The sequence below is a fragment of the Papaver somniferum genome, chromosome 10 (assembly GCF_003573695.1).
Source record: "Papaver somniferum cultivar HN1 chromosome 10, ASM357369v1, whole genome shotgun sequence".
Taxonomy (NCBI): domain Eukaryota; kingdom Viridiplantae; phylum Streptophyta; class Magnoliopsida; order Ranunculales; family Papaveraceae; genus Papaver; species Papaver somniferum.
Genome location: NC_039367.1, coordinates 2,997,072 through 3,024,383, shown reverse-complemented (window position 1 = coordinate 3,024,383; position 27,312 = coordinate 2,997,072). Strand labels below are relative to the sequence as shown.

General features: G+C 37.9%; 2 protein-coding genes across 2 annotated transcripts in view; both read left to right on the top strand.

The window, feature by feature from the left end:
- Positions 1-225: 225 nt before the first annotated feature.
- On the top strand, positions 226-2,768 carry LOC113315081. Its single transcript, XM_026563395.1, has one exon. It carries the CDS (start codon positions 281-283, stop codon positions 1,910-1,912), a length of 1,632 nt encoding a protein of 543 aa, XP_026419180.1. The 5' UTR covers positions 226-280; the 3' UTR covers positions 1,913-2,768.
- A 22,620-nt stretch (positions 2,769-25,388) lies between these two features.
- Positions 25,389-27,312, top strand: part of LOC113318561 — a 4,378-nt gene continuing 2,454 nt past the window's right edge. Inside the window, exon 1 of the mRNA XM_026566741.1 lies at positions 25,389-25,460. Within this exon, the coding sequence (XP_026422526.1) occupies positions 25,389-25,460 (72 nt within the window). The remainder of the gene's footprint in view (positions 25,461-27,312) is intronic.

The window sequence follows — 27,312 nt, the reverse complement described above, 5'->3', positions numbered from 1 at the left end:
AAAAAAAAAAAAAAAAAACTTTTCCATATACTAGTTGGACCTATGTATCCATTAGTCTAAATGAACGGTTACGATTGAAATTGTATTCCACAATCTGTGGTACATGAAGTAAACAAAATTTACTCCGTATTTCAATGATTCCGCATCTAGTAAACCCGAGATAACCGTAGCCGTTGTAAACCAAATACGACCGTTACGAAAGTTTAAACAGTATAAAACACAAAATCACACTGAGGAATAAAAACCTAATTTCTGATTGAAATTAAAAAATCCATTAAAAATGAAAATAGATGATGAAGAAGAAGAAGAATTGATGCAACAGCTGAGATTCAAACCAACTGAACTTCTTCTCAGAGAAGAATATAAAGAATCAATTAAAGTTTACTCTAATTTCATATCCCTCTCTAAAAACCATCTCCCAAAAATCACTTCCAAATCTGAAAACCCAGATCGATTCAACAAATTACAGAAAACTCTTTGTTTAGCTCTATCAAATCGAGCCGATGCAAAATCAAAGATCCGTCATTACGCGGAATCACTTGAAGATTGTAACGCAGCATTGGAAATTGAGAATACCCATTTCAAAACCCTTGTCTGTAAAGGTAAAATCTTGTTACATCTTAATCAATATGCGAATGCTTCTAACTGTTTTCAATCTGCTTTACATGATAATGAACCTATTCAGAACAGTGATTTTGAAATGATAAATGGGTTTTTAGATAGATGTAAGAAACTTGAGTATCAATCTAGGACTGGGGTTTTTGATTTGTCTGATTGGGTATTAAATGGGTTTTCCAAAGATCAAAATCCAGATCTCGCCGAGTTCATTGGACCAGTCGAGATTAAGAAATCGGAGGTCAGTGGTAGAGGTTTGTTTACGACAAAGAATATTGAAGCCGGGAGTTTATTGTTTGTTACTAAGGCAGTTGCCACTGATAGAGGGATTTTTTTGCCGGAATGTGGTGAAGATTCAAAGATGGTTATGTGGAAGGATTTCGTCGATAAAATTGTTGATGTTGCGACGAAATGTAGAAAGACTTGCGATTTGATTTGCAGATTATCAACTGGGGAAGAAGAAGAAGTGCTTCAAGTTCCTGACATTAGTGTTTTCAGGCCTGACAATGATGATTTTTTATTAACTGAGTATATGAAACCAGATGTTGCTAAGATTTTGAACATTTTGGATGTGAATTCGCTAACCGAAGAAGACGGATTCTCCTCTAAAGTTCTTGGAAAGAACAGTAATTACTATGGTGTTGGTTTATGGATTTTGGCATCTTTCATTAATCACTCTTGTGAGCCTAATGCCAGGCGCTTACACATTGGAGATCATTTAATGGTTCATGCTTCTAGAGATATCAAAGCTGGAGAAGAAATATTTTTCGCTTATTTTGATGTTTTAACACCATTGAACAAGAGAATAGAGATGTCTAAAACTTGGGGATTTCACTGTGAGTGTAACAGATGCAGATTCGAGAGAGATATGTTTAACCGTAATCAGGGTTTAACTGAAATTGAGATTTTGCTGGAGTGTGGGTCAGATATAGGTAATGTAATTGTCAGATTAGAGGAAGGGATGAAGAGATGGATGGTGAAGGCGGAGAAAAGGGAGAAGGGCTATTTGAGAGCTTCATTCTGGAGGATATTTACAGAAGCTTACCAGTCAGAGAAGTCTATGCAAAGGTGGGGACGGCGGATTCCACCAGCTGAGGTTGTCGGCGAAAGCGTTGCAGAAGCTGTAGGCAGTGATGAAAGAGTTCTGAAAATGGTGGTGGATGGGTTGAGAAGAAATGGTGTTATTGGTGGAGTTGTGGAGATGGAGAAAGAAATGAAGCTAGGGAGATCTGTTTATGGGAAAGTGATCAAGAAAAGAAAGGCAATGAAAGCTCTACTTGAGCTTTGCATTCGTTAACAAATTAGAACTGAATTTTGGTTTCATGTTTTATTGACCACTACTGTGTGATTTGATTTTCTTAAGATATAATAAGCACTTCACAAATCGAAGGCAAGGAAGTTTCAATCTCCAGTTTATAACAGCTGCTTCAGGAAATCCTGCTAAACCATACAGTCAGTTTTAATGATGTCCCAGCATTTAGCGTAAAATTCCATGGTCATTCCATCTTGTCCTGGAGTCTTGTGATGTCCAAAATGCTTTATCATGTCTCTGCAACCGGTGTACTTCTTGCTTCTCCAGGGGTGTAATGGTGCATAACTGGAGGAGGTATGCCATACAATGCCTCAAATGGGGTCATCCAAGCAGATGTATGGTAAGTCGTGTTATACCAATATTCTGCCGAATGTAGCCACGACGACCAAGTCTTACGCTTCTCTCCAGCAAAACAACGCAAGTAGGATTCTAAGCACCGGTTCACCACCGGGTGATAAGAAGAGCTCATTCTTAATTCGGTTCCTTGAAGTCGAAATAATTCCTGCCAAAATTTACCAGTGAATACAGCATCTCTGTCCGACACAATGGATTGTGGAAATCCACGCAATTTCACTACAGATTCTAAGAAAACCTTGGCTACTGACGCTGCAGTGTACGGATGTTTTAGTGCCATGAAATGGGCATAGGCAACGGTTGCATTAGTCCGGCCGGCAACAACGTCTCATACTTATTTTTTTTTGACACACTTCACAGTGTGCTATATAATTTCTAATATCTTGTTGCATTCCCTGCCAATAGAATAATTTTGAAAGCCTTTTCATCGTTTTTAAATAACCTGAATGTCCCGCTGCCGGCGATGAATGAAATTCTTGCAACAGTAGATCTTTCCAACGAGAATTGGGATTTAATACCCATTGCTGGTGATATTTAAGCAGCCCATCTTCCACTGAATAGTTCTTGGCAAAGAAGTTGGATTGTTGTATCTTTGTCACTCGTTCCAGCAACCACGGATCAGTTCTTAACTCCTTTTTTAGATCTTCCATCCAAGAACAACTAACATACGTGACAGCACAACTCTCCGGATTATTATGCATCCTAGATAATGCGTCAGCTGCAGTATTTTCCACTCCATTCTTGTAGTTGATTTCGTAATCATAGCCAAGTAATTTCCCTAACCACTTTTGCTGCGACGGCGTAGTAGCCTTGGCTTCTAAAAAATGTTTCAGACTTTGTTGGTCGGTGTAAATAGTAAAACGCTTAGCCAAGATATACGGCCTCCATTTGCATAAAGCATGTACTATTGCCAACAGCTCCTTCTCGCAAGTTGATAAGTTAAAATAGCGAGGTCCAAGTACTTTTGCTTGTGTACGCGATTGGATGTTGATTCTGCATTAGTACTGCCCCGAGTCCATGCCAACTGGCATCTGTTTCCATAACAAAACTCTGATTAAAATTTGGGGGCGCTAGAACCGGCGTTGTTGTCATGGCCTTTTTAAGGGACACGAATGCATTTTCCGCCTCATCGGACCAGACGAAGCTGTCTTTCTTCAATAACTGAGTTAAAGGATACGATATCGAACCGTAATTTTTTACAAACTTGCGATAGTATCCTGTTAATCCCAAAAATCCACGGAGACTCTTTACCGTTTTTGGCGTTGGCCAATTCTGCATACTCTCAATTTTGGAGGATCAGCTGCAACCCCTTATGATGTGCCCAAGGTATTCAGTACTCTCCCTCCCGAATGAGCATTTACTAAGTTTCACCACAAGTTGATTATCTAATAAAATCTGAAATACAGTTTCCAGATGTTGCAAATGCTTCGCCCAAGTTCGACCGTAAATCAAAATATCATCAAAAAACACCAAAACAAACTATCGTAAATGTGGTCGAAAAATGTCATTCATTAGGTGTTGAAACGTAGATGGTGCATTAGTTAAACCGAACGGCATTACCAAAAATTCATAATGCCCATCATGAGTGCCAAAGGCAGTTTTGAATATGTCTTCATCATACATCCTAATTTGATGATAACGGGAATGCAGATGTAACTTTGAAAAATATCTAGACCCATGCAATTCATCAAGCAGCTCATCAATGACAAGTATAGGAAACTTATCTTTAACGGTTACTTGGTTGATCGATCGGTAGTCAATGCACATCCGCCACGTTCCATCTTTCTTCTTGACTGGTGATGAGAGGGGACTAGTGCTTGGTCTAATTAAACCTGCTTCCAAAAGCTCCTGGACTAGTCGTTCGATTTCCGCTTTTTGACAGTGCGCATAACGGTATGGTCGGACATTTACCGGTGCAGCTTCTGATAACAGCAGTATCTTATGGTCATGAGTTCGCATCGGTGGCAACTTGGTGGGTGTTGCAAATACGGGAGTGTAACGAGCAATTAATTGTGTAATCTCCTTTGGTAACTTGGACGCTGTCTGACTCGTTTCCAAGTTTTGAACACAACAAACTAAAGCTGGAGCCCCCTGTTTGATTAACTTCTCCATTATGTGTATTGAAGCTAGTTGGTTTTCCTTAATTTGACGTCCTAACAGTCGGATATTTTTGTCGCCTACCTCGAACTTCATCGTTAAGTTTTTAAAATCCCACCGAATTGGTCCTAAAGTTTGGAGCCACTGCGCTCCTAAGACCATGCCACATCCACCTAACGCCAACACATGGAAGTCACTCACAAAAGGAGTATTTTGAAGAGGAAATTCTACATTTTGGGACTGCCCCAGACATGGAATCCGAGACCCGTTAGCAATCATAACTTCAAAACCTTCATCCTTAACCATCTCAATGCCCAACTGTTTTGGTATAGCGGGATCGAGAAAATTATGAGTATTTCCTGAATCCACAAGAATTGTGACCCTTGCTTTCTTAGCTTGACCCACAATTCACATGGTTTCCGGCGTCATTGATCCTGCTAGGGCATGCATGGAGATTTCTGGTGTGAGTTTTTCTTCAACATCCCATGTATTACTCTCATCTTCTTCACCAACGTCCTCTTCACCTTCAATCAGGAATAACGTCTTTGACTTACATCGATGACCTCGAAACCATCTTTCATCGCAGTTACAGCATAACTGTTTCTTCCGTCTCTCCTCCGCCTCTTCTGTGGAGGAATATTAGTTTTGGTTGTTGGTGCTGTGGTTGTAGGATTTGGATTAGGTCGCACTGCAAGTTTTGAACCTTGTCGTCTCAAGTTAACTTTTTGATCTTGCAAACGAGCTAGCCCTGTGGTCTCAACTAAGGATTCCGGGCTTAAGGCTTGCACTTCGAGACGGACCTCAGGTTTTAATCCACCAACATAACAACTTACCAAAAAAAAAAGTGGAACATCACTTACCTGGTTTGACAGTCGTTCAAATTCCTCCTGATAGTCTCCAGTGGAACTAAAATTAACTTGACTGATCTTGGATAAATCTGCAGCTGGATCATCATATTTGGTGCGTCCAAATCGTTTCAAAAAAGATGCAGAGAAGCCTTCCCAGTTAGGGTTTAGTGATATTTTTTTCATCCACTTGTACCACTGTAACGCCTTCCGATCAAGATTAATACCCGCCAATTGCACCTGTTTTGCAGCTGGTATTTCATAAAATTGAAAGTACAATTCAGCACGATACAACTCACATAGGCCATGATGTGATCCCCATGACCTGCACAACTAATCGTGTGGTTATGCTTCGTTCCATTAGGACAGTACTTATCAAACAATATTTGCGACATGGTTGTAACGTGTTTCCATTTCTTCGTTGTGTTTGCGTTCTCATGAACCGAGTACTCAAAGATTTGAAGACGTGTAGGTGGAAGTGATCGTTCAATATCAGAGCTCAGGATAACAACAAAAAGCGTTCCATCACACGCAACCAACTTTGAAGCTCTGGAAAACTGAAATGGTGGAAGAAATGCAGGGGTCATGTAAGTGGTGCCTTTATGAATGTCGCAGCAGATTGCTCTAGAGCCATCCCCACTCGTAAAATGCACCAAAATATCCCCATCTTGGCATACTGAAGTAACACCTGCAATATTCCCTGAATTGAACTGATGATAAATCGAATTATCATCCCAGTTCAACTGCTTCTCAGTCCAAACACCGCGTCCTTGGTCCCCTAGAGATGACGCATACGTTTTGATTCGCCACACCTGCCTATGGCCATCTTTCTTCCCAACAAGTACAAAAAGTTGAAACCTTAGTCGTCCTGCCAATTGTGAACGAGGTAGATCATGAACCGCCACCCCCTTTACATAATGGCCACCATCAGAATAAGACAACAATGGTAAGCGATGCGCAGAATCGCTCAAGGGAAGATATTACTTCCTGACCAGAGACACATCACTCCACCAGACGAAAATGCAACATTATTTGTTCTTCCTGTGGTTGCTATTGGTCTGGAAATTTTGAGATTCATTTGATACCAAGCTTCAGGAGCTTCCGTGTTATATACTTCTTCAGATTGGAGTGTGGGCGATGATGATTGATTTGTATCCAAGAGTAAAAACCATGGCCGTCTAGTGGAGGATCTACGAAAATATGACTGAAAGGTTTGGACGAGTTGCCATCATCTGTTACACAAACATGAATCAAAGTAAATGGATTCGGATAGGAACTTACCTGCGGAAGATCCGAAATCCCCAAGATCGAATGATTGCCGTTACGAGTCTCTTCTTTGAGAATCCTTCTTTGTTGTTTGATTGTTGTAAGGCCTTGAATATGCTCTACTAGAGAATATACTGCTAGTTCACACCCTAGTTTCCTAGAGAAGTAATGGAAGTGATAGTTTCTATAAACCCTATGTTTTCCGGCATTAGTTTCATTAGTCAATAAGAATAATAAATATTCTTATATATAGGATAGAAGATAGGGAGTAGTCACCCGTAGGGTTCTCACTTCTTAGCACGACTGATTCCACAATTCCTCCACTACATATGCGGGCATATATATGGACTTAGTCAAGGGTCAATACAACGACCAAAATATCAACATCTCCCACTTGCACGCATATAATATAGTACTCTCATTTACACATTACCAAACTCTTCATACTGGATATAGGGTGTGCGACCTCACGAGCATTACACAAATGGCAGGAGTACGGTGATTAAGTTTTCACTAAACTAACCAAAGTACATCACTTACTAAATTCTCGTTTTCACCTCAGATAATTTGACTACACCCGATGCAATACTCTTAATCCCTCGAAGAAGCAGTATTGTACCCACACATATAAATTGTATTCATGATTTTCGACAGACGAAAAACGCTGGCCAGCAATGAATCACAATTCGTGGTGTATCATCAAATTTTCTTCCAAGAAATTCATATCAATCCAATTCAACTTAATAGCTTTCCTAGACATGTATCATATAACGGAAATATGCATCGTATTAGAAAAGATGTATCAAAAGGGTAAAAGAATTGGATATTAATCATGTGGCTCACACAACAATGAATCAGGGAATCATTAATTGCTCCCACTTTCGGTCGACTTAGCACATACAATATGTGTATGCTATGGTGTTCTCCCACTTAAATGGGCATGCCTTACGTTAAAAATTCACCATACAGATCTTAGTTTAGTCGCTAAAAAGCGCCTATCCTGAATTTCTAAACCCAGTCATACACATAGAGGCTATTTAGAAAATCACATCTGGCTTTATAACAGGCTTCATTAAGTAACTTAATGATTAATCTCTTTGAGATCTCATCTTAGACATACTAAGGCGACTTTTACAATTTAGAAAAGAATTAAAAGATTGTTACAAAAACAAGTAGTTTTTGAAATACAAATTCCCAAAAACTTCTTTTCTCTTGTCTCATCTTGCTCGCTATACTAAGCGCCAAGGCGAATCACCTGTGTGAGTAGGCCGATTCTTGCCCATAGACAAGTTCAAATATATGTACACATGAATAGTATATTTGAATTCTATAAAACGTATTTAATCAAGAAAACAATCATTACTCATTCATTCACTCAAAAATAATAATAATTTCATCGAACAATAATCAAATGTTCTGCATATCAAATCCTAGTCAATCCCATGTTCTCTACATGAGATTGGAAAACAACTCTTGGCATTGGCTTGGTCAAAGGGTCAGCCAACATCTTGTTCGTGGAGATATGTCTAAGAACAACCTTTCTTTGTGCAACTATATTACGTATGAAATGGAATCGCCTACCAATATGTTTGGTTTTTCCATGGTATTTGGGATCCTTCACATATGCAAGAGATGATGTGCTATCACTATGAAGCACCACCACATCCTTTGCATTTTCTGAGACACCAAGGCTCTTAAGAAATCTCCTTAACCATACAGCTTTTTGGACAGCTGCTGAAAGTGCAACATACTCTTCTTCCATAGTGGAAAGAGAAACACACTTCTGTTTATTACTACACCAAGTGATTGCACCGCCTCCTAGTTTAAACACATAACCTGAAGTAGACTTGTGCTCATCTTTATCGTTGCCCCAATCGGCATCGCTAAATCCTTTAAGTCTAATATCATCTCCATGGTAACAAAGGGGAAGATCAGCAGTCCCTTTAAGATAACGAAATATCCCTTTGACCGCTTTCCAATGATCCGGTCCAGGGTTACTTTGGTAACTGCTTACCATACCCACTGCAAAACTTATGTCAGGTCTAGTACACAACATAGCATACATTAGACTCCCAACTGCGGATGCATAAGGTACTTTGGACATATAATTCTTTTCTTCTTCATTCTTTGGGCATTGATCTTTACTTAGGACCAAAGTTTTATCCATAGGAGTGTCAATGGGTTTGCAATCATGCATTCAAAAACGTTCAAGAATCTTCTTTATGTAAGTCTCTTGTGACAAACTAAGAATCTTTCTTGAGCGATCTCGTGTGATCTTAACATCTAATACATAATTAGCTTCACCCATGTCCGTCATTTCAAAATTAGAGGACAACCACTTCTTAATGGGGACAATACCTTCAAGATCATTACCAGCTAATAGTATATCGCCGACGTACAATGCTAGGATAAGAATACTTTTCTTGGATCGTTTAATGTACACACAATGGTATTCCTCAATCATCTCATAACCAACAGAGGTGATAGACTGATGGAAACGCATATACCATCGTCTAGACGATTGCTTAAGGCCATAAATAGAACGTTTGAGACGGCAAACTTTGCGCTCTTGTCCTTTGACCTCAAAACCCTTGGGTTGAGACATGTAAATCTCTTCGTCCAGTTCTCCATTGAGAAATGCAGTTTTAACATCCATTTGGTACAATTCTAAATCCAAATGTGCGACTATAGCAAGCATGAGACGAATTGAAGCAAACCTCACCATAGGGGAAATTTTTTCCTCATAGTCAATAACCTCTTGTTGGGTATATCCCTTCGCTACTAGGCGAGCCTTGTATTTATAAATTGAACCATCTGCCTTGCGTTTAATTTTAAAAACCCATTTGTTTCCAATAGTCTTTCGCCCAGGCGGAAGGTCAACATAATCCCAAACATCATTGTCTTTCATTGATATTATTTCATTCTGCTGCCAACAATCCATTTGCCGCTAGCAGGTGATGAAACCGCTTCTTCGTAAGAAGTAGGTTCATCCTCAGCACTTGCAGCATACATTAATATTCCCCCTTCAATCTCAAAACGACGACGGGGTACTTTTTGACGCTTACTTCTGCGTTCTCAAGGTCTTGGGGCTCTAGTGTGATACTCCCAATATGATGAAGATCACTCTAACTATCTTCAGCAGGTATAGGTTGAGAAACTAATTCCCTACCCTCGCTAGAAGATGGTAAGATGTCAACATTCTCTTCTATTTCAAAGAGTTCCAAGTTATTGTTAATGTAACTGATGCGAGGAAAATCATCTTCAATGAAAACAATGTCTCTGGACTCTACTTCAGTCATTCCTCCACTTGGATATTCACCATACATCACATAACCTTTTGAGAAATCAGAATATCTTATAAAGACAAGCTTTCTTTCTCTAGGTCCTAGTTTCCCGTACACATGGGAAGTGTTGTGAACAAAACCAGCCGAACCCCATGGGCGCTAATTCCCTAAATTGGGTTTTTCGCCTTTCCATAGTTCATATGGTGTAGTAGGAACTGACTGTGATGGGACACGGTTTAAAATATAGGCCTCAGTCATAATAACATCCCCCCAAAAAAATATTTGGAGGTTGGCTTGCGCCATCATTGATCTTACCATATCCAATAATGTTCTATTCCTTCTCTCTGCAACACCATTTTGCTGCGGAGTATAGGGAATAGTAAGCTGCCTAGTTATACCCTTTGTCTCACAAAATTCTTTGAATATATCTGATAAGTGTTCACGTCCACGGTCAGTACGGAGAGTCTTCAAACTCTTCCCAGATTGATTCTCAACCTCTGCTAGAAAGCACTTGAAACAATCTAAGGATTTGTAGCGGTGAGCGATCAAATATACATAACCAAATCGTGTATAATCATCAATAAATGTAAGAAAATAGGAATAACCATGCGTAGCTTTAACATTCATAGGTCCACAGATGTCAGAATGTACCAACTCAAGAGGTTGAGTAGTACGTTTAGCCTTACCAAAAGGCTTTCTACAAGCTTTGCCTTCTAGACAAGGTTCACAAACGGGTAAGGAAACTTTAGAGAGTGAGCCAAGATGGCCTTCTCGAGCTAACCTTGTCATCCTATCTTGCCCAATGTGGCCTAGTCTAGCATGCCAAGTCATACAATCATCAACAACACTACTACTAGCATTAGTTACTAAAACATCAGAAGAAAAAGAACTAAACAAATCTAATTTAAAGAAGTTATTACTTAAATAACCATGTCCAAACAAAATACCATCATGAATGATGTCCAATCTGCCGTCTTCAATTTAAAAGAATATCCAAAACTAAGAAGTGCAATAACTGAAAGTAAATTATGATGAATTCCAGGTACATAAAGCACATCGTGAAGTGTTAAAATGCATCCAGAGCGCATATGAAGTTGATAAGTACCAACTCCAACAACTTCCTCACTTGAGCCATTGCCCATGTAGACTCTTTGTGTACCACGTGAAAGACGTCGATAATTTACGAACCCCGCTCGATCTCGAGCTATGTGTCTTGTTGCTCCCGTATCTACAATCCATTCAGGGAGAGAATGAGCAACCAATACATGTGTACAAACACAAATGTTTACGGAGTTGGGTGAAAAAGGTACCTTTTTAGGCTCTGTGCACTCACGGCCAAAATGTCCCTTTTTGTTACAGTTGTAGCATTTCAACTTGGACTTATCCTTTTTACCAGCTCGCTTGTCACGACGACGCTTAGCTGTCTTTTCTTCCTTGCTGACATCTTTTCGGCTATCGTTCTTGCGCTTACCCTGTGGTTTGCACTCACCTTGAGCATACAAGGCAGCCACACGTGTCACCTCTTGGCGCTCAGCCTCAAGCTCAACCTGTCGAGAAATATCAGAAAAATTCTTGATGCCTTCATTATGAGTCAAAATTTGCTTCATATGCACCCAAGAATCAGGCAATGACCTTATCACAGCTAAAACTTGTTGTTCATCAGTAAGAACATTCCCAACAGATTTTAAATCACTAATCATTGACGACATCGTCCTAAGATGTTCGGTCATAGAATGCTTGGGATCTTTTCTGTAGACCTCGAATTTCAGCACTAAGTTGCGAAGTCTAGTAGTGGACGTACCACCAAAATCAAATTTTAGTTGATCCCACATTTGCTTGGATGTTGGATAATTCTCATATTCTCTAATAAGATCATCATTCATACTGCTTAACATGGCGTGCATGACAATCTTTCTTAACCCAAGCTTCGTAGGCTTCAAGGTCACGACGGGCTTGTACAGAATTACCTTCTTGAGGTCGGACCATTTCATTTGTTAACAGTTCCGTTTGATCTTTGGAGTCAAACAGGTACTGAATTTTCCTATTCCACATGTCATAGTTCTTCCCATCTAGTTTATATCCCTTGGTGAGATCAACAATCAAATTCTCGGTAATCATTTCTACAAGCATTTTGCACAAAGATTGACATTATTGTTATGTGTACATACGAAATACTGTCTCAAAATCTAATTAATAAAAATAACATTTACATACAAATTTAGGATCGAAAATTTCGCTAGGCTCATAATCATCATCCAAAATTGTACTTCAACACGAAATTTATCAATTAATTCGGACAAGTAATTATTGGTAAAACATATAGTTTAAACCAACTGAACCACAAAATGTCATTTAACAATCATGTTACGCACACACAAAAAACAGCATGTGATCATGGTTGTCAAAACAATCATACATCTTAAGCATACATGTCATTAATACGAACATGTGATCATACCATACAACTTAAATTATGATTAATGTATATATCTATATACATATATAAGATGAGCCTGAAAATAAAAATGTAGCTTTAAGTTGAGAATGTCATGTCCTGTTACTGTCCAACTTATGAACATAACGAGACTCTCCAGTTTCCGGAGCACCGAAAAACAAACTGCGTACACTTATTGATTAACCAACGGACACTAAGCTCATTTAGACTACATAAGCCCACTTATTGGATTAACGAATGGACACTAATCCCATTTAGGCCACAAGCCCACTTAGGACTCATCTTCTTCATGATCGGGTATAAACACATTCAGAAGTTTCTGAAAACTCAAAAATCATATGGTACACACAGCAAGCAAAACATGGGGACTCATTTTCATAAACCATATGAATACAAAACAGATCAATACAAAATCATTTTGAGTTCTTTTACTGCTAGGTACCTCACTACCCATCTCAAAAATCATTTTCAACTAATAAAAATGACGAGCTTCAAAACAATCAAGAACACGGTACAAAACCATTTTCTTGTTTCTGACAACGTACCGAGCAGATGTATACGGGTCTATAGAGCTATGGATTTATTATAACAAATATATAATCCTTCCTGATACAATTCCTAAGTACTGGGCAATAAGTCCATTACTAATTGTATCCTCTTGCTCGTCTTTGAAAGCTCATGGGAGTTTCAGAAAATATACATATTTAAACAGATGTCAACTTGACTGACTCTTCATGATGGGAACAAATCGGTATATCAAAACAAATACAATCATCATGGTCACACAATCCACAACATAAATATGTATATATGGCATGATTAGACAAACTATAGGATTACAGAAGAAACATAAAGATACTAAATCTTCATGTGATATACACGAAAATACTTTCAACCAATGAAAGTAAGTCTACAGGTCATCCAAAAGACGCTGGACTCACTTGTACCGAAAATACACAAAATATTTTATGTTTCTTCCAAACATACACGGAGCATATTCGAGAAAAAACAGGAATTCCTCTGTATACGAAACAATCAACAGCAGATTCATCATACATCAAACAGAGATACAAAATCATCATGCGGCACTTCACTCCTAATGCATACATCAAACAAGAGATACAAAAACTCCCATTGCATACAAAACTCCCATTGCATACATCATACAGAGATGCAAAATTTCAATCAAGCATATGATGAAAATAAAAATCCTATTATCACACAGAGATCAGAACAGACACACTTCAAAAGGCGAATCAAGCAATACTAAACAGCTCATGATGCCACTGTTACATAAACATGAATCAAAGTAAATGGATTCGGATAGGAACTTACCTGTGGAAGATCCGAAATCCTCAGGATCGAATGATTGCTGTTACGAGCCTCTTCTTTGAGAATCCTTCTTCGTTCTTTGATTGCTGTAAGGCCTTGAATATACTCTACTAGAGAATATACTGCTAGTTCACACCCTAGTCTCCTAGAGAAGTAATGGAAGAGATAGTTTCTATAAACCCTATGTTTGCGGCAGTAGTTTCATTAGTCAATAAGAATAATAAATATTCTTATATATAGGATAGGAGATAGGAAGTAGTCACCCGTAGGGTTCTCACTTCTTTGCACGACTATTCCACAATTCCCTCACTACATATGCGGGCATATATATGGACTTAGTCATGGGTCAATAACGAACAAATACTCATCGAATTCCATCTCTTAGAAACTGACCGATACCGTAAGATGTCTTTTATTGGAAAATTTGCCAGTATCATCTCCAAGATATAATCTGGAAACGCATCAAGGTCTTTGAAGATGGTTTCTTCTTCCACGGTTCTGCATAGATCAACATAACACCATCATTATGACAATTCATTAGTATTACTTTGATCTGCAAGCGCCTAATTGAATCAAGAAGAATCAAATCCAATGATCCGAAAGAAAACAACCAAGATAAAACAACAATTCATCGTCTCATTAGATTGGCTAAATTCGTTCGGATCAGATGGATTCTGGATGGCGTGATTGATAGACGCATTTATGTGTCTAATATAGCTCATTTGTATATATTGTTAGCGCTCGATATCGTACTTATTTGGTTCTTTTATTTATTTGTAGGTGTTTTTGGAAGAATAAGGCTTTGTGGCGAAATTGGCTAAAAATGCGGCATTTGGACCTCCGTTGATAACTACCAGAAGCACCCCAGAAGTATGTTGGAGACATCCAGAAATACCCCGGAGGAACCCCGAAAAAGTGCTCAAAACATCCGAGAAGAATTCCTAAAGGCACCCCATTTCAGGGCATGTACTAAAGGGACTCTCGAACTGGATAAGGGGGAGGTCATCTTCATAATTCAAATACAAGTTTTCGCGGGAAAATGCATGCAGCGAAGAACAGTTTTGGAGATCGAATTCTGACGAGATTTTAGGAGATTCAATGGTTGTATTTGGTACGTATGGACTCTAACTGACTGAAAAGGCCTGGTACAATCGATTTAAACCCAACCAGTTGGGCTGGAATGACCGGGAGAAGCAATCAAAGTCCAAACAGGACACGTATGTTGTTGTTCACGTTCAAATATTTTGTGAGAAATTTTTTGGAGACTTTCACGCTGGATATACATGTATCAAGTTTTGTTCAAGGCAGGAGAGAGTTTTGTGGCAATGGGATAGCTAACAGACGCGTACAGAAGAGAGAAGAAGATAGAAACCCGTAACTGGCAGAGAAGAGAAATAGGAGATTTCATCGGAATTTGATGACCCTGTTGAGTTATAAAAAGGTTGGGTCGAGTCATAAGAAAGGTTAGAAACCCTGAGGAGAGAGTTGGGAGTTCACGAGAGACGAGAAGAAGAAGTTACAGGAGGTATTGTTGCTGCTGCTGCTCGAGGAGGAAGAAGAAGACAAAGAACAGACTCGCAGAGTCCGTCGTTCTTCGACAGTCTTAAAAGTGGAAACAAGTATCGTTCTTATACAGCAGTTTCCTTATATCGTTTATTTTCAGCCCTTACCATTTTGTAACAGTGACGCTGTAACACTTTTACAGCGTTACAAACTTCAATTCTAAATTATTTTCATCAATAAAAACACCTATTTAGCCATGAACACATCTTGTGAGTATGTTTTTGGGATGAGGAGCTAAACCCATTATCCGAGACGACGGAGGAAGCCATTGGTCCATATTGATTGGTATAATTCTAATTTTATTATTTATTTGCAATATTATTATTTTATTATTTGCATGGAATTGAATTTGAAATATTAGTTATTATTGAATAGTTGTGAATTATTTTGATGAAGCATGCTGGGTTTTAAAAACTTTTGATGTTTTATACTTTGTGATTACAATTATTACTTCAAAAATATATTTGAGGCAAATATTAGAATTATTTGTAAAGATAGAATTGCATGAATATTATTTAGAGTTTACTATTTAATTGGTCAATGGTGGAATCCTAGTCTTGGTATTTTCTCTAAAGGTTTGAACTATTTTATTTATTAGCATGTTTAATTTAAATCTAGAAAAATTGTTTTCTTCACAAGTCTGAAAAGACCTCTTTTTACCACTATCTCTACAACCATTTGAAAATACATCAAATTTTTGGCGCCGCCGACGGGGATTTGTGTTTAGGTAGCATTTTTTTTAGATTTATTATTTATTTTTATTTTTTTTGTTTGTTCTTTTTTACGTTTCTTTTTGTCTTTGATTTACAGGTTTGAAGTGAACACTAAGGACTTGGAGAAAAAAAAAGCTTAAAGCGTAAAGAGAAGACAAAAAGAAGAATTTTTTTTTTAGGATTTAGTTTTATTATTATTACTTTTTAGAATTGTATTAGGAAATATTTTGTAATTTACTTTTTGTTTTTGCACTTTATTTTTGTGGACTGTGGACTTTAAACTTTGGACATTTTTATTTTTATTTTTATACCCTACGGAAGGGTAGTTTAAATACAAATTGTTTGTAGGGAAGGACGACGATTACGATATCGTCTCGGACCCTCGGGTTCGCACATGACATAGGAGTCGTGGCCCGAGTCGACTTCAACGGTTCATCGCCCGTCTGGTACGGGAGGTAAGTCCAATCGACACACTCGCGAATCCCCTGCAAGCGAGTTACTGTATTCCTTAAGGTGATAATTGTTTGAGGACGAACCAGACTGTCTTTATTTTCCTAGTAAAGGGAAAGGCCTAGCCTAAACAAGATAAGGGTTCAGATTTCATCACCTCTCCCTTCTTGCCTGCCTTAGGAAAACGAAACCTAAAGCGAACCTAAGCCTAAAATTTGGACTAGAAAGAGATCTATAGGGTATCGAGCTTAACAGGACACTCATTCGAAAAATATTGGTTACTCTTTAAGCACACCTCGAAGTTCTTGACGGTTTCTGCGAGTTGAATGCGTGACTGCGCCGCATTGGATCGGTGAGGTTTTGGGTATCAAAGCTCCACTGAGCTTCCCTCGCCTCTATTCAACTTACTTTAACTCGGATTGATTCCAGAGGGGTTTGCTTAAATTGTAACGAATTCCCTTTCGAAGGATTAGAAGCTGGTCTAGAAACAATCTAAGTGGAGTCATCATGCTTGTTGTTTGCTAGAAATCTTTAGGTTTGCTGTGGTAAAGTCGAGTCAGCTTGTTGTGTGATTGCTAGAACCTTTCTGTTAGGATTTTTATTTCTTTTTGAATTCTTTTTAGTGTATGCCCGATTTTTTTAGGGCTTGAAAAAGAGATACTCTAGGTCGATTGATTAGCGAAAAACCTAGTAATTCTTCTGATTTAAGCAGGGAGCTCGAAGATTCTTTTTTTGAGAGCCCTGTTTTTGGAAACTTCAGTTTTGAGAATTTATCTCTGAGTGATAAAAGTACCCCTAGTATTACAGTTGTGCCAACAATGGCAACTTTGAAAGATTACATGTACCCAACTAGGACCAACCGAGCTTCATGCATTAAATTGCCAGCCACTACGGCTAATTTTGAGATAAAACCTAGTATTCTTCAGATGATCCCTATATTCTTAGGAAAAGATGATGAGAACCCTATTTCCATATTAGGGACTTTGAGGAAATTTGTGGAACAATTAGGATAAAGGACCTTACCGATGAAGTCTTGAAACTTAAGATGTTTCCCTTTTCTTTGAGAGATAAAGCCAAGACCTGGCTGAACAACCTACCGTCTGAATCCATAGAAACATGACAGGAAATTATCGCTGCCTTTTATATGAAGTTCTACCCTAAGCATAAAACTGCAGCTGTTAGGCAGAACATTAGTACTAGTGTGCAACAAGAGGGAGAGTCTATTTATAGATTTTTAGAGAGATTCAATGATCTTCTATCCCAGTGTCCTCACCATGGATTTGATAAGATGAAAATTGTAGAGATTATTTATAATGGTTTGGACTATTCGACCAAAGCTATGGTCGAATCTATGTGCGCTGGTGAGTTCACTAGTAAAAATGCTGAAGATGCTTTTACCTTCTTAGGAGCTATCGCTGAAAAATCCCAACAGTGGGAGTCTTGTGTTGAACCCCCTAAAAGACTCTTGGTCAATAGAAGTAGCACCAATATGGTAGATACGAGTTTTGCGTCAGATGTTAAGTTTGCTGCTTTGTCCAGAAGGTTAGAAGCTTTGGAATTGAATCAGCCTAAAAATAGGTCCCTTGTTGAACCTAATAGAGCCTCCCAAGTCTCTAGTTGTGGAATAGAGCCCGATAACTCATTATGGGAAGGTCAGGTTAGTGAAGAGCAAGCTCATGATGTCTATAACAATGTTAGGTTTGAAAACCGTCAGAAGTTTGACCCCTACTCAGAGACCTACAACCCTGGTTGGAGAAACCATCCTAATTTCTCTTGGTCTAAGGGCCAGAGTCAAGGCAAGTCTAGCAATTCTCAGCCTCCCCCAGGTTTTGATTTTAAGAACTCTTCAGGTCAAACCCAGTTTCAGAACACTTCTGAGAAAAATATCTCTACCTTAGAAGAAACTCTCACTATGTTAGCAAATAACCATGACATGCTATCAAAAAACCACCTTAGCTTTCAACAAGAAACTAGGCAAGATTTGAAGAATAATTCCCAGAGTCTTGCCAAATTAGAACTTCAAGTAGGACAAATAGCTAAGTTTATAAGTGAGAGAGAAAATGGAAGGTTCCCTAGTCATACTGATCCTAACCCCAAAGGAGAGAAATCGTACAATCATGTGAATGCTGTCACAACCCTAATGAGTGGAAAGAAAGTTGACAACAAGGTTGCCATGCCTGATAGTGAACATGCTATAGTTCACCCGTCTGAGCCAGAGAATGAAGAGACTGATAGAGTCTCCAAAGAGACCAATGAGGGTCATGTTGAGTCTGATTTTGTTCCCAGAGCCCCATTCCCACAACTGCTAGTTCCGACTAAGAGGGAGTCCAACTTTAATGATATATTGGAGGTTTTTAAGCAGGTTAATATCAACCTTCCATTATTAGATGCAATTAGGCAGATTCCCTCTTATGCCAAGTTCCTTAAGGACTTGTGTACGCGAAAGCGTAAGCTCAGTGTCCAGAAGAAAGCCTTCATAGTTAGTCATGTGAGTTCTATTATTCAGAATACCACTACTCCTAAGTATAAAGACCCAGGGTCCCCTACCATTGCTTGTACAATAGGTAAGTACCGTGTTGAGAAAGCGTTGCTTGACTTAGGAGCCAGTGTGAATTTACTTCCATATCATGTGTACCTTAAGCTAGGACTTGGTGAGATGAAACCTACCCAGATAACACTTCAGTTAGCTGATAGGTCCGTTAAAGTTCCTCGTGGTGTGATCGAGGATGTTCTCATAGAGATTGACAAGTTTATTTATCCAGTGGATTTTATTATCCTAGATACCCAACCTGTCCCTGACCCAGAGAACCAAATACCAGTGATTTTAGGTCTCCCGTTTTTAGCCACGTCTAATGCGATCATAAACTGTCGAAATGGTATTATGAATCTATCTTTTGGTAATATGACTATTGAGTTGAATATTTTTAATGTCAATAAGCTACATTCTGAGCTAGATGAAACGTGCATTGAAGAGGTCAACATGATAGGAACCTTAGTTCCGAAGTCCGTACCAAACACCGAATCGGAAGATCCATTAGAGAGTTGTCTAGCCCGTTTTAGCATGGATTTTGACGATGATAGCAACATTGAACAAGTAAATGCTCTGTTGGATTCTATTCCTATGTTAGATACCGATGGATGGAAATCTAGGTTTGAACCATTACTAGCTACCGAATCAGCCTTAAGCCCTTATTTCGAAGAGCCTAAAGATCCTCCTAAGTTGGACCCCAATTATGCATTTGTAGGCCCATCTGAGATTTTGCCTATAACTTCCGATTTGGATAGTGATCATGAGATTAGGCCAGTAACCGTGCTTCAACACAATAAGGAAACTCTAGGGATGACCATTGAGGATATGAAACATATAATTCCTATAGCTAGTATACCTCAAAAGAATTTAGATGATGAACCACCTGATTATAACTCAGAGAAAGCAATTGACCTTTTTCAGGAACCGGATGGTCTAGAAATTAGGAATATTGTGACTAGTTTATCTAGAGATACCCAAAACTCTAAGTTTTGGGGGTAGTGAACTAGAAGAAGCTCTAGAGTATTTTAAATACTCTCCGGATCCGGAAATTCAAGCCATAGTTAAAGGTCTTACGGAGAATAGTGATTACCCTAAATTTGGGGTAGAGATTGTCAATTATCCCCAGTAGAAGTCCCTAACTTGAGACTCAAGCCTAGTGCATCCGAGGTATCGCTTGAGTCTATTCAGACTCCACAACCTGATCCGCCTGATAATGTCCAGGAGAAAATCCATATGTTAGAGACCCGTTTTTCGGATGAATCTGTTTGCCGAGACACTCATATGAAGCCCAAGTGGGCACCTCAGATAAATCCAGTTGTCTTGCGAGAAACTTTAGATCAGGTTGTGCTCTATCTGCTCATTTTTCTGATCTTGAGCATTTGTCTCTTATTCGTGGAAGTTCTATTTGGTCTTATGGACCCACAATGGTTTCGACTATTGGTATACGACTTTGGAAGGTGACAATTCTTTTAGAGGTATTTGATGTCTAGCTAATGACTATAAATTTAACATTTACTGGGAGGCTCCCGCGTTCATGTGATACGGTAATATCCTTCCTTATTTTTTTTTCCCTCCAGTGGTAATAGTTTCTCCTTGTTCATGCTTTTAATTTCATCTTTAGAACATTGAGGACAATGTTAGATTTAAGTTTGGGGGTGGGGAAGAAACACTTTTTGTTACCTTTTTGCAATAAATAAACTCCAGAACCTAGAAATTTATGCCTATTAAGGATAGCACTAACCAACCTAAGTGGATGGAAACATTTTGGTTGTAGGAGTTGAGGAACCAATCTGATTAGATGCAAACATCTAGAAGAGTCTATTCATAAAAGCACAGAGCTCAGGTGTTAGAAATAACATGATAGTTTCACTAATCTCGTTGAGTCCTTTTCACTTCTGTTTTTATTTTTTTCATTTTAAACTATGTTACTCTAAGTGATTAGGTGGGGCTCACGATTCAAGTTGTTACCAATGCTAGGGTGAATTAGAGTGATTGAGATACCAAAAAAAAAAAAAGTTGAAAAAAAAAATGAAAAAAAAAAAAGAGAAAGAGAAATTTTTTGAGACCAGACCATTTGACCAAAAGGAATAAATTCAATAAAGTCGACCACTGGTACCCTTGTATATGCCAGCTGTGTTGACCTAGAGTTAGGATTATCAATCACTGGTTCCCTTGTATATGCCAGTTGTGTTGATATTAGTCAGACTAGTATCTCAATCCATTAGGATAGGTTCATTTTGGCGGAGGCCTTCAGACAGATATGAGAAACGTCGTTCACTTAGTAAACATCAAAACCATCTATGTTTTTCTATATCCATCTCTTAATCTTTCCATGTGATTAGTTTGACTCCGAATATGATGTCCATAGTGCAACTATCTGAGTAGAGCTCTGTCACTTATATATGAATATTAGTATGCTTGAGTACAAACTCGTGTATATCAATTGGAATTTCGCATCAGGGTACTTCCTCTTGTAGTCAATAAGTATGCCAACCAAGGAGATTCTTTAGTGCCTTCCAAGGTTCTGCGTAGATAGCTAAGGTATGAAGTACAGGTTTTGTGGGTATATCTCTTGTAAGCCCTCCCGAGACTATAACTCGGCCACTAGGGACACCTAGGGGTTTAAAGGCTTATTGCATACGCTAAATGCAATCGACGATGCCTGCGACAGTGAGTTAGGATTTTATTTTGTAGTTTTGATTTGCTCGGGACTAGCAAATAATAAGTTTGGGGGTATTTGATAGACGAATTTATGTGTCTAATATAGCTCATTTGTATATTGTTAGTGCTCGATATCGTACTTATTTGGTTATTTTATTTATTTGTAGGTGTTTTTGGAAGAATAAGGCTTTGTGGCGAAATTGGCTAAAAATGCGGCATTTGGACCTCCGTTGATAACTACCAGAAGCACCCCAGAAGTATGTTGGAGACATCCAGAAATGCCCCGGAGGAACCCCGAAAAAGTGCGCAAAACATCCCAGAAGAATTTCTAAAGGCACCCCATTTAAGGGCATGTACTAAAGGGACTCTCGAACTGGATAAGGGGGAGGTCATCTTCATAATTCAAATACAAGTTTTGGCGGGAAAATGCATGCAGCGAAGAACAGTTTTGGAGATCGAATTCTGACGAGATTTTAGGAGATTCAATGGATGTATTTGGTACGTATGGACTCTAACTGACTGAAAAGGCCTGGTACAATCGATTTAAACCCAACCAGTTGGGCTGGAATGACCGGGAGAAGCAATCAAAGTCCAAACAGGACACGTATGTTGCTGTTCACGTTCAAATATTTTGTGAGAAATTTTTGGGAGACTTTCACGCTGGATATACATGTATCTAGTTTTTTTCAAGGCAGGAGAGAGTTTTGTGGCAATGGGATAGCTAACAGACGCGCACAGAAGAGAGAAGAAGATAGAAACCCGTAACTGGCAGAGAAGAGAAATAGGAGATTTCATCGGGATTTGATGACCCTGTTGAGTTATAAAAAGGTTGGGTCGAGTCATAAGAAGGGTTAGAAACCCTGAGGAGAGAGTTGGGAGTTCACGAGAGACGAGAAGAAGAAGTTATAGGAGGTATTGTTGCTGCTGCTGCTCGAGGAGGAAGAAGAAGACGAAGAACAGACTCGCAGAGTCCGTCGTTCTTCGACAGTCTTAAAAGTGGAAACAAGTATCGTTCTTATACAGCAGTTTCCTTAAATCGTTTATTTTCAGCCCTTACCATTTTGTAACAGTGACGCTGTAACACTTTTACAGCGTTACAAACTTCAATTCTAAATTATTTTCATCAATAAAAACACCTATTTAGCCATGAACACATCTTGTGAGTATGTTTTTGGGATGAGGAGCTAAACTCATTAGCCGAGACGACGGAGGAAGCCATTGGTCCATATTGATTGGTATAATTCTAATTTTATTATTTATTTGCAATATTATTATTTTATTATTTGCATGGAATTGAATTTGAAATATTAGTTTTTATTGAATAGTTGTGAATTATTTTGATGAAGCATGCTGGGTTTTAAAAACTTTTGATGTTTTATACTTTGTGATTACAATTATTACTTCAAAAATATATTTGAGGCAAATATTAGAATTATTTTTAAAGATAGAATTGTATGCATATTATTTAGAGTTTACTATTTAATTGGTCAATGGTGGAATCCTAGTCTTGGTATTTTCTCTAAAGGTTTGAACTATTTTATTTATTTGCATGTTTAATTTAAATCTAGAAAAATTGTTTTCTTCACAAGTCTGAAAAGACCCTTTCTTGCCACTATCTCTACAACCATTTGAAAATACATCAGTGATTCATCAGCACGATTCGAATTCAATCTGAATCGTACTAGTCGAACCGTGACTTATGTGATTCATATGTACACATGTACAAAATGTTCCAATTCAAAAGTTGTACACTAGTCAGAAAATCTCGGCCGTTTTTACTGTTAGTTTTACTGAAAATGGTCAATAGAAACAAATACAGGCGATTGTGTTAAATTGCTAAAAATAAGAAATCTACCCTCCAAAAGTGGTAGAAATTATTGTAACTCCATTGTGATCATCTTGGGGTTCTAGTAGGATTGAATCGGGAAGCTGATAATGATGTTCTGATACAATGATTTCAACCAGTTCTGTAGGATCGAGCAAGAGAGCGGAGAACACAAACGTGGAAGCATAAAACGACTACATTGATAATAATTCGATGTACAAATTCTCATGGATCAACAGCCTATTTATAGTTTAACAAACTTGACGATTAAGCAAACACACTTTCCTAATAAGATCAAACTCTAATAATAGAACTCTCCTAGAACCAAAAAAACTTGTATCTCAAGTTAACTCGACTTCCAAATATAGTCTTGGTTTATTATTTCCAACTCTAATCATAGAATTCTCCATGCAGCATGTTCATTTTCAGTCATAGCCTCTATCTTCTGTTCTTGTGCAAGTCTCTTGCAGTTTGTATACATATGATCCACAACCCAACAGGCTTTGCAAATCTCATAGAGCTGCATTTCAAAGTGATAAATAACCCATTGCTTCTGGCCGTTTGGAGTAACATACTACCCACCTCTTCTTAGTGGTTCATTGAGCTTGACTTCGACATAAACAGTACTTGTTACACTTCCTCTCGGTTGTCTTCTTCTTCCATCGGGATTGACCTTTTTCCCTATATCTTTACAAATCTCATAAAACAATCTATCATTTAAAATAATATTCCCAAGGTTTCGCAGCTTGACGGTCCATGTATGCTGCTCAAACTTGTGTTCATTGATAGCTATATTGGGATCAAACTGGATTAGATATAACAAGTATCCCATAATATCCCATGTTTTCAATCTAACTCCATTGAAAGCATATTCCCTTTGAAACCTGAACGGAAACAGGTTTGTGCCTTTTGTGATAATTCCGTACCTACGATAACTTCTCCAACGATCATTGATCTCCTTCTTAACATCTTCATGATCTAGTGGTTTTTTTAAAGATTATTTTACCAAGAAGGTTAAAAGTAAATCCATCAGTACTTTCATCAGGAGCTTCAGCAGTCGCAATTATTCTTCTTATTGGTCTAAGGGGAGTAGAGACAGAGGTAGTCGTCTGCATATTGGTGTTAAGATTCATGATTTGGTTGTTGTTTAGAGACATGGGTTCACAAAAGTTTTTGCTGGCGAGATAGAAATTTTCAATTATGCTTAGGGTTTTAGGGTTTTGTATATAAGCTGGATACCTTATCGGATTATGGAAATTTTTGTATTGATGGGTATAATTCTTTTTCCATATTTGTTGGGAGTATACATAATATCCGGGCCAATATTTTTGGCTAGAAATTTGAATTGAGAAATAGAAGAAAGTTTCCCTTTGAAATTAAGAGCTACCATCACATCTAGAGTTGATGACCGATTCCAGCGAGTTAACTGGTTTGAAAAGGATCTTGGTTTTAATAAAACTAAGAGCAGACATGGTGAAAATTGGAGACTGATGATGAGATTCTTGTTGATGATAAGCTGAGGATTGGAATACCAGAATCAAAACGACTTTTTGAGATTGAACAAAGGTCGATAGTATCGCAATAATACCATTGTTATCTTACGGCAAACACTACTGTGACAAACAACAGAAATCTGAACCAATTATAATCACGACTGATAACCACCACTGGAAGCGACATAGGAATCAACTATGAAACATAGATTAGATTTGGTTGATTTCACGGTTGAATGAGAGGGAATTGGAAATTTTTAAACAATAAGTTAACTCATAATTATAGTTAGTACACAAATTATAATTATAATTGGCCATGAATTAATGATTTTCTTTTGTTTAAGTTTTTCTTCTATTACTAAAATATGGCGGATAAAGGTTAATTTGGTTATGTTCAAAGTTTGAAAATCTAAATTTAATCTAAAACAACCGATCTTAACCGTACATCTAATATTTTAGACTAGACATATATACGATTATATTGATGGGTTCATGGAAAAGTGAGGATTCAAATTTGGTTAAAATATGCGCAAAAACGACTATAATGGATCCAACTAACGCTATTAATTTTTTAATTATTTACGTCATATAACATGGAGAGGGACGACCCTTACCTATTTGAATTTGATTTTGAAGTAGAAAGACAGTTTTTCACAACCCACCAGGTTAGTTCAGTTCTAAGTTTGTTTTTATTGTTGGTGGTGTTTACTCTAGTTGGTTTCCTCTTTGGCTTGTGCTCTCTCTCAGTTTTGAGAGTTTTGCTCATTTTTGTCGCACTTCTTCCACTTCTCTTGCTTGGGCACTTGGATACTTGATTATTTATCTTCTTAGCTCTTTTTAGAACTTTGTAGCTCTTTTTTGGATGATTCACCTAATAGAGACACATAAGAGAAAACAAGAATAATAATATGAAAATATGCAAGAATAATAGCTAAGGCAAATATGGAATGAATACTACATCATATAAATTATGCACTTAACAATAACCCATTCAAAGTTGCCAACTAGAGATATGCTAATCAGGAGGGGAATGAATGTTTCAGAGACTTGATTATTTTGCAGCAAAGACGAAAACTTCCGATCATGTTTTCATTCATTGTGTTTTTGCTCGGAAGATCTGGACTTACTTCATTAAAAAAATAAAATGGTTCTTTACTATGACCGCCGATGTGATTTGACTTTTGTTTAGTTGGAATCTAGCTCAAGTTAACAAAGTTCAGACTCAAATCTGGAGCATTATTCCGGCTGTCATTCTATTGAGCATATAAATGGAAAGGAATTTAAGAATTTTTAATGACAAGCAGAGCACAGAAGCTACAATCATTTACAAAGCTCAATATGATAAGTACACATTTTTTTTTGGTGTTCAGAGAATTCCAGAATAACTAATACTTAAATGTAATTCATAAGTGGTTAGTAACCTTTTTCCTTCCCTAGATTGGAAGTAAGTGGTTACTGTTATGGTTGCGGGGTTTTTGTTTTTCGATTTTGTTGGTTCAAGTAGTATAAATGTACATCGGCAGAGACGCAAAGTATAAACGAGTGAGTATAAATTGGTTCAAGTAGTTTTCGTCTTTCCTTTTGGAATGATACAAGTCTTTCGTATCCTCTCCTTTTGATCAATCCATTTTTTTTATATCGATGAAAAAAATGAATACAGAGATGTCTGATTAAAGATGAGCCACAAATATGGGTATGTTTAAGAATCTTTTCGAAAACAAACATTCCGGAATTTGACCGCGTATCTCGCCGAAATTTCGGTGTCTCAGACCTAGCTGAGGCACGAGACTAACAACACACCATTGAAAATGATAACATTGTTTGATCAATGTTGCTAAAAGCAAATCCTACAGGTAATGTCACTCTTTCAAATGAAGGAGTGCACTACCAATTTGGGCAGATTAGAGGTTCCTATGGGTAGTGTTTATCCCACTTTCCCCCCAAACACGTTCATGCACGAGTGGTTGGTAGTGAAATACTAGACAAGGGACGGTCCCCGTCACAAAAAATTGAACTTTCTGAACCAAACGGGGGATAGCCCCTGTTAAAGTAGGTTTTTTAGGTTTTTTTTATTTTGACGGGCTCCCGTCCAAGTAGGATTTTTAGTTTTTTATTTTTTTAATGGGGGAAAGTCCCCTGTTAAAGTAGTTATTTTAGGTTTTTATTTTTTGACGGGGAAAAATCTCCCGTCTAAGTAGTTCTTTTAGGTTTTCTTATTTTTTTTTAACGGGGGAAAGTCCCTCATTTAGTATATTCCTTTTCATTTTTTCCCATAGTGGCTTCATTAGTTCATATGAAGGAGTCCTCTTTCACATGAAAGAGTTAGTCTTCATTTGAGGACACCCATAAGATATGCTCTAATAGGGTACGGAATTTTAAAGAAAGATATCAAAATACATGTAGGACAAAATAAAACGTCCTTTGTCTTATATGCATTCGGCACCCTCCAGTTGAATCCCGTACCCTATTAGTAACGTTGCCTTTGATGAAGGAAAAAGCACAAAAAAAAAAAAAAAA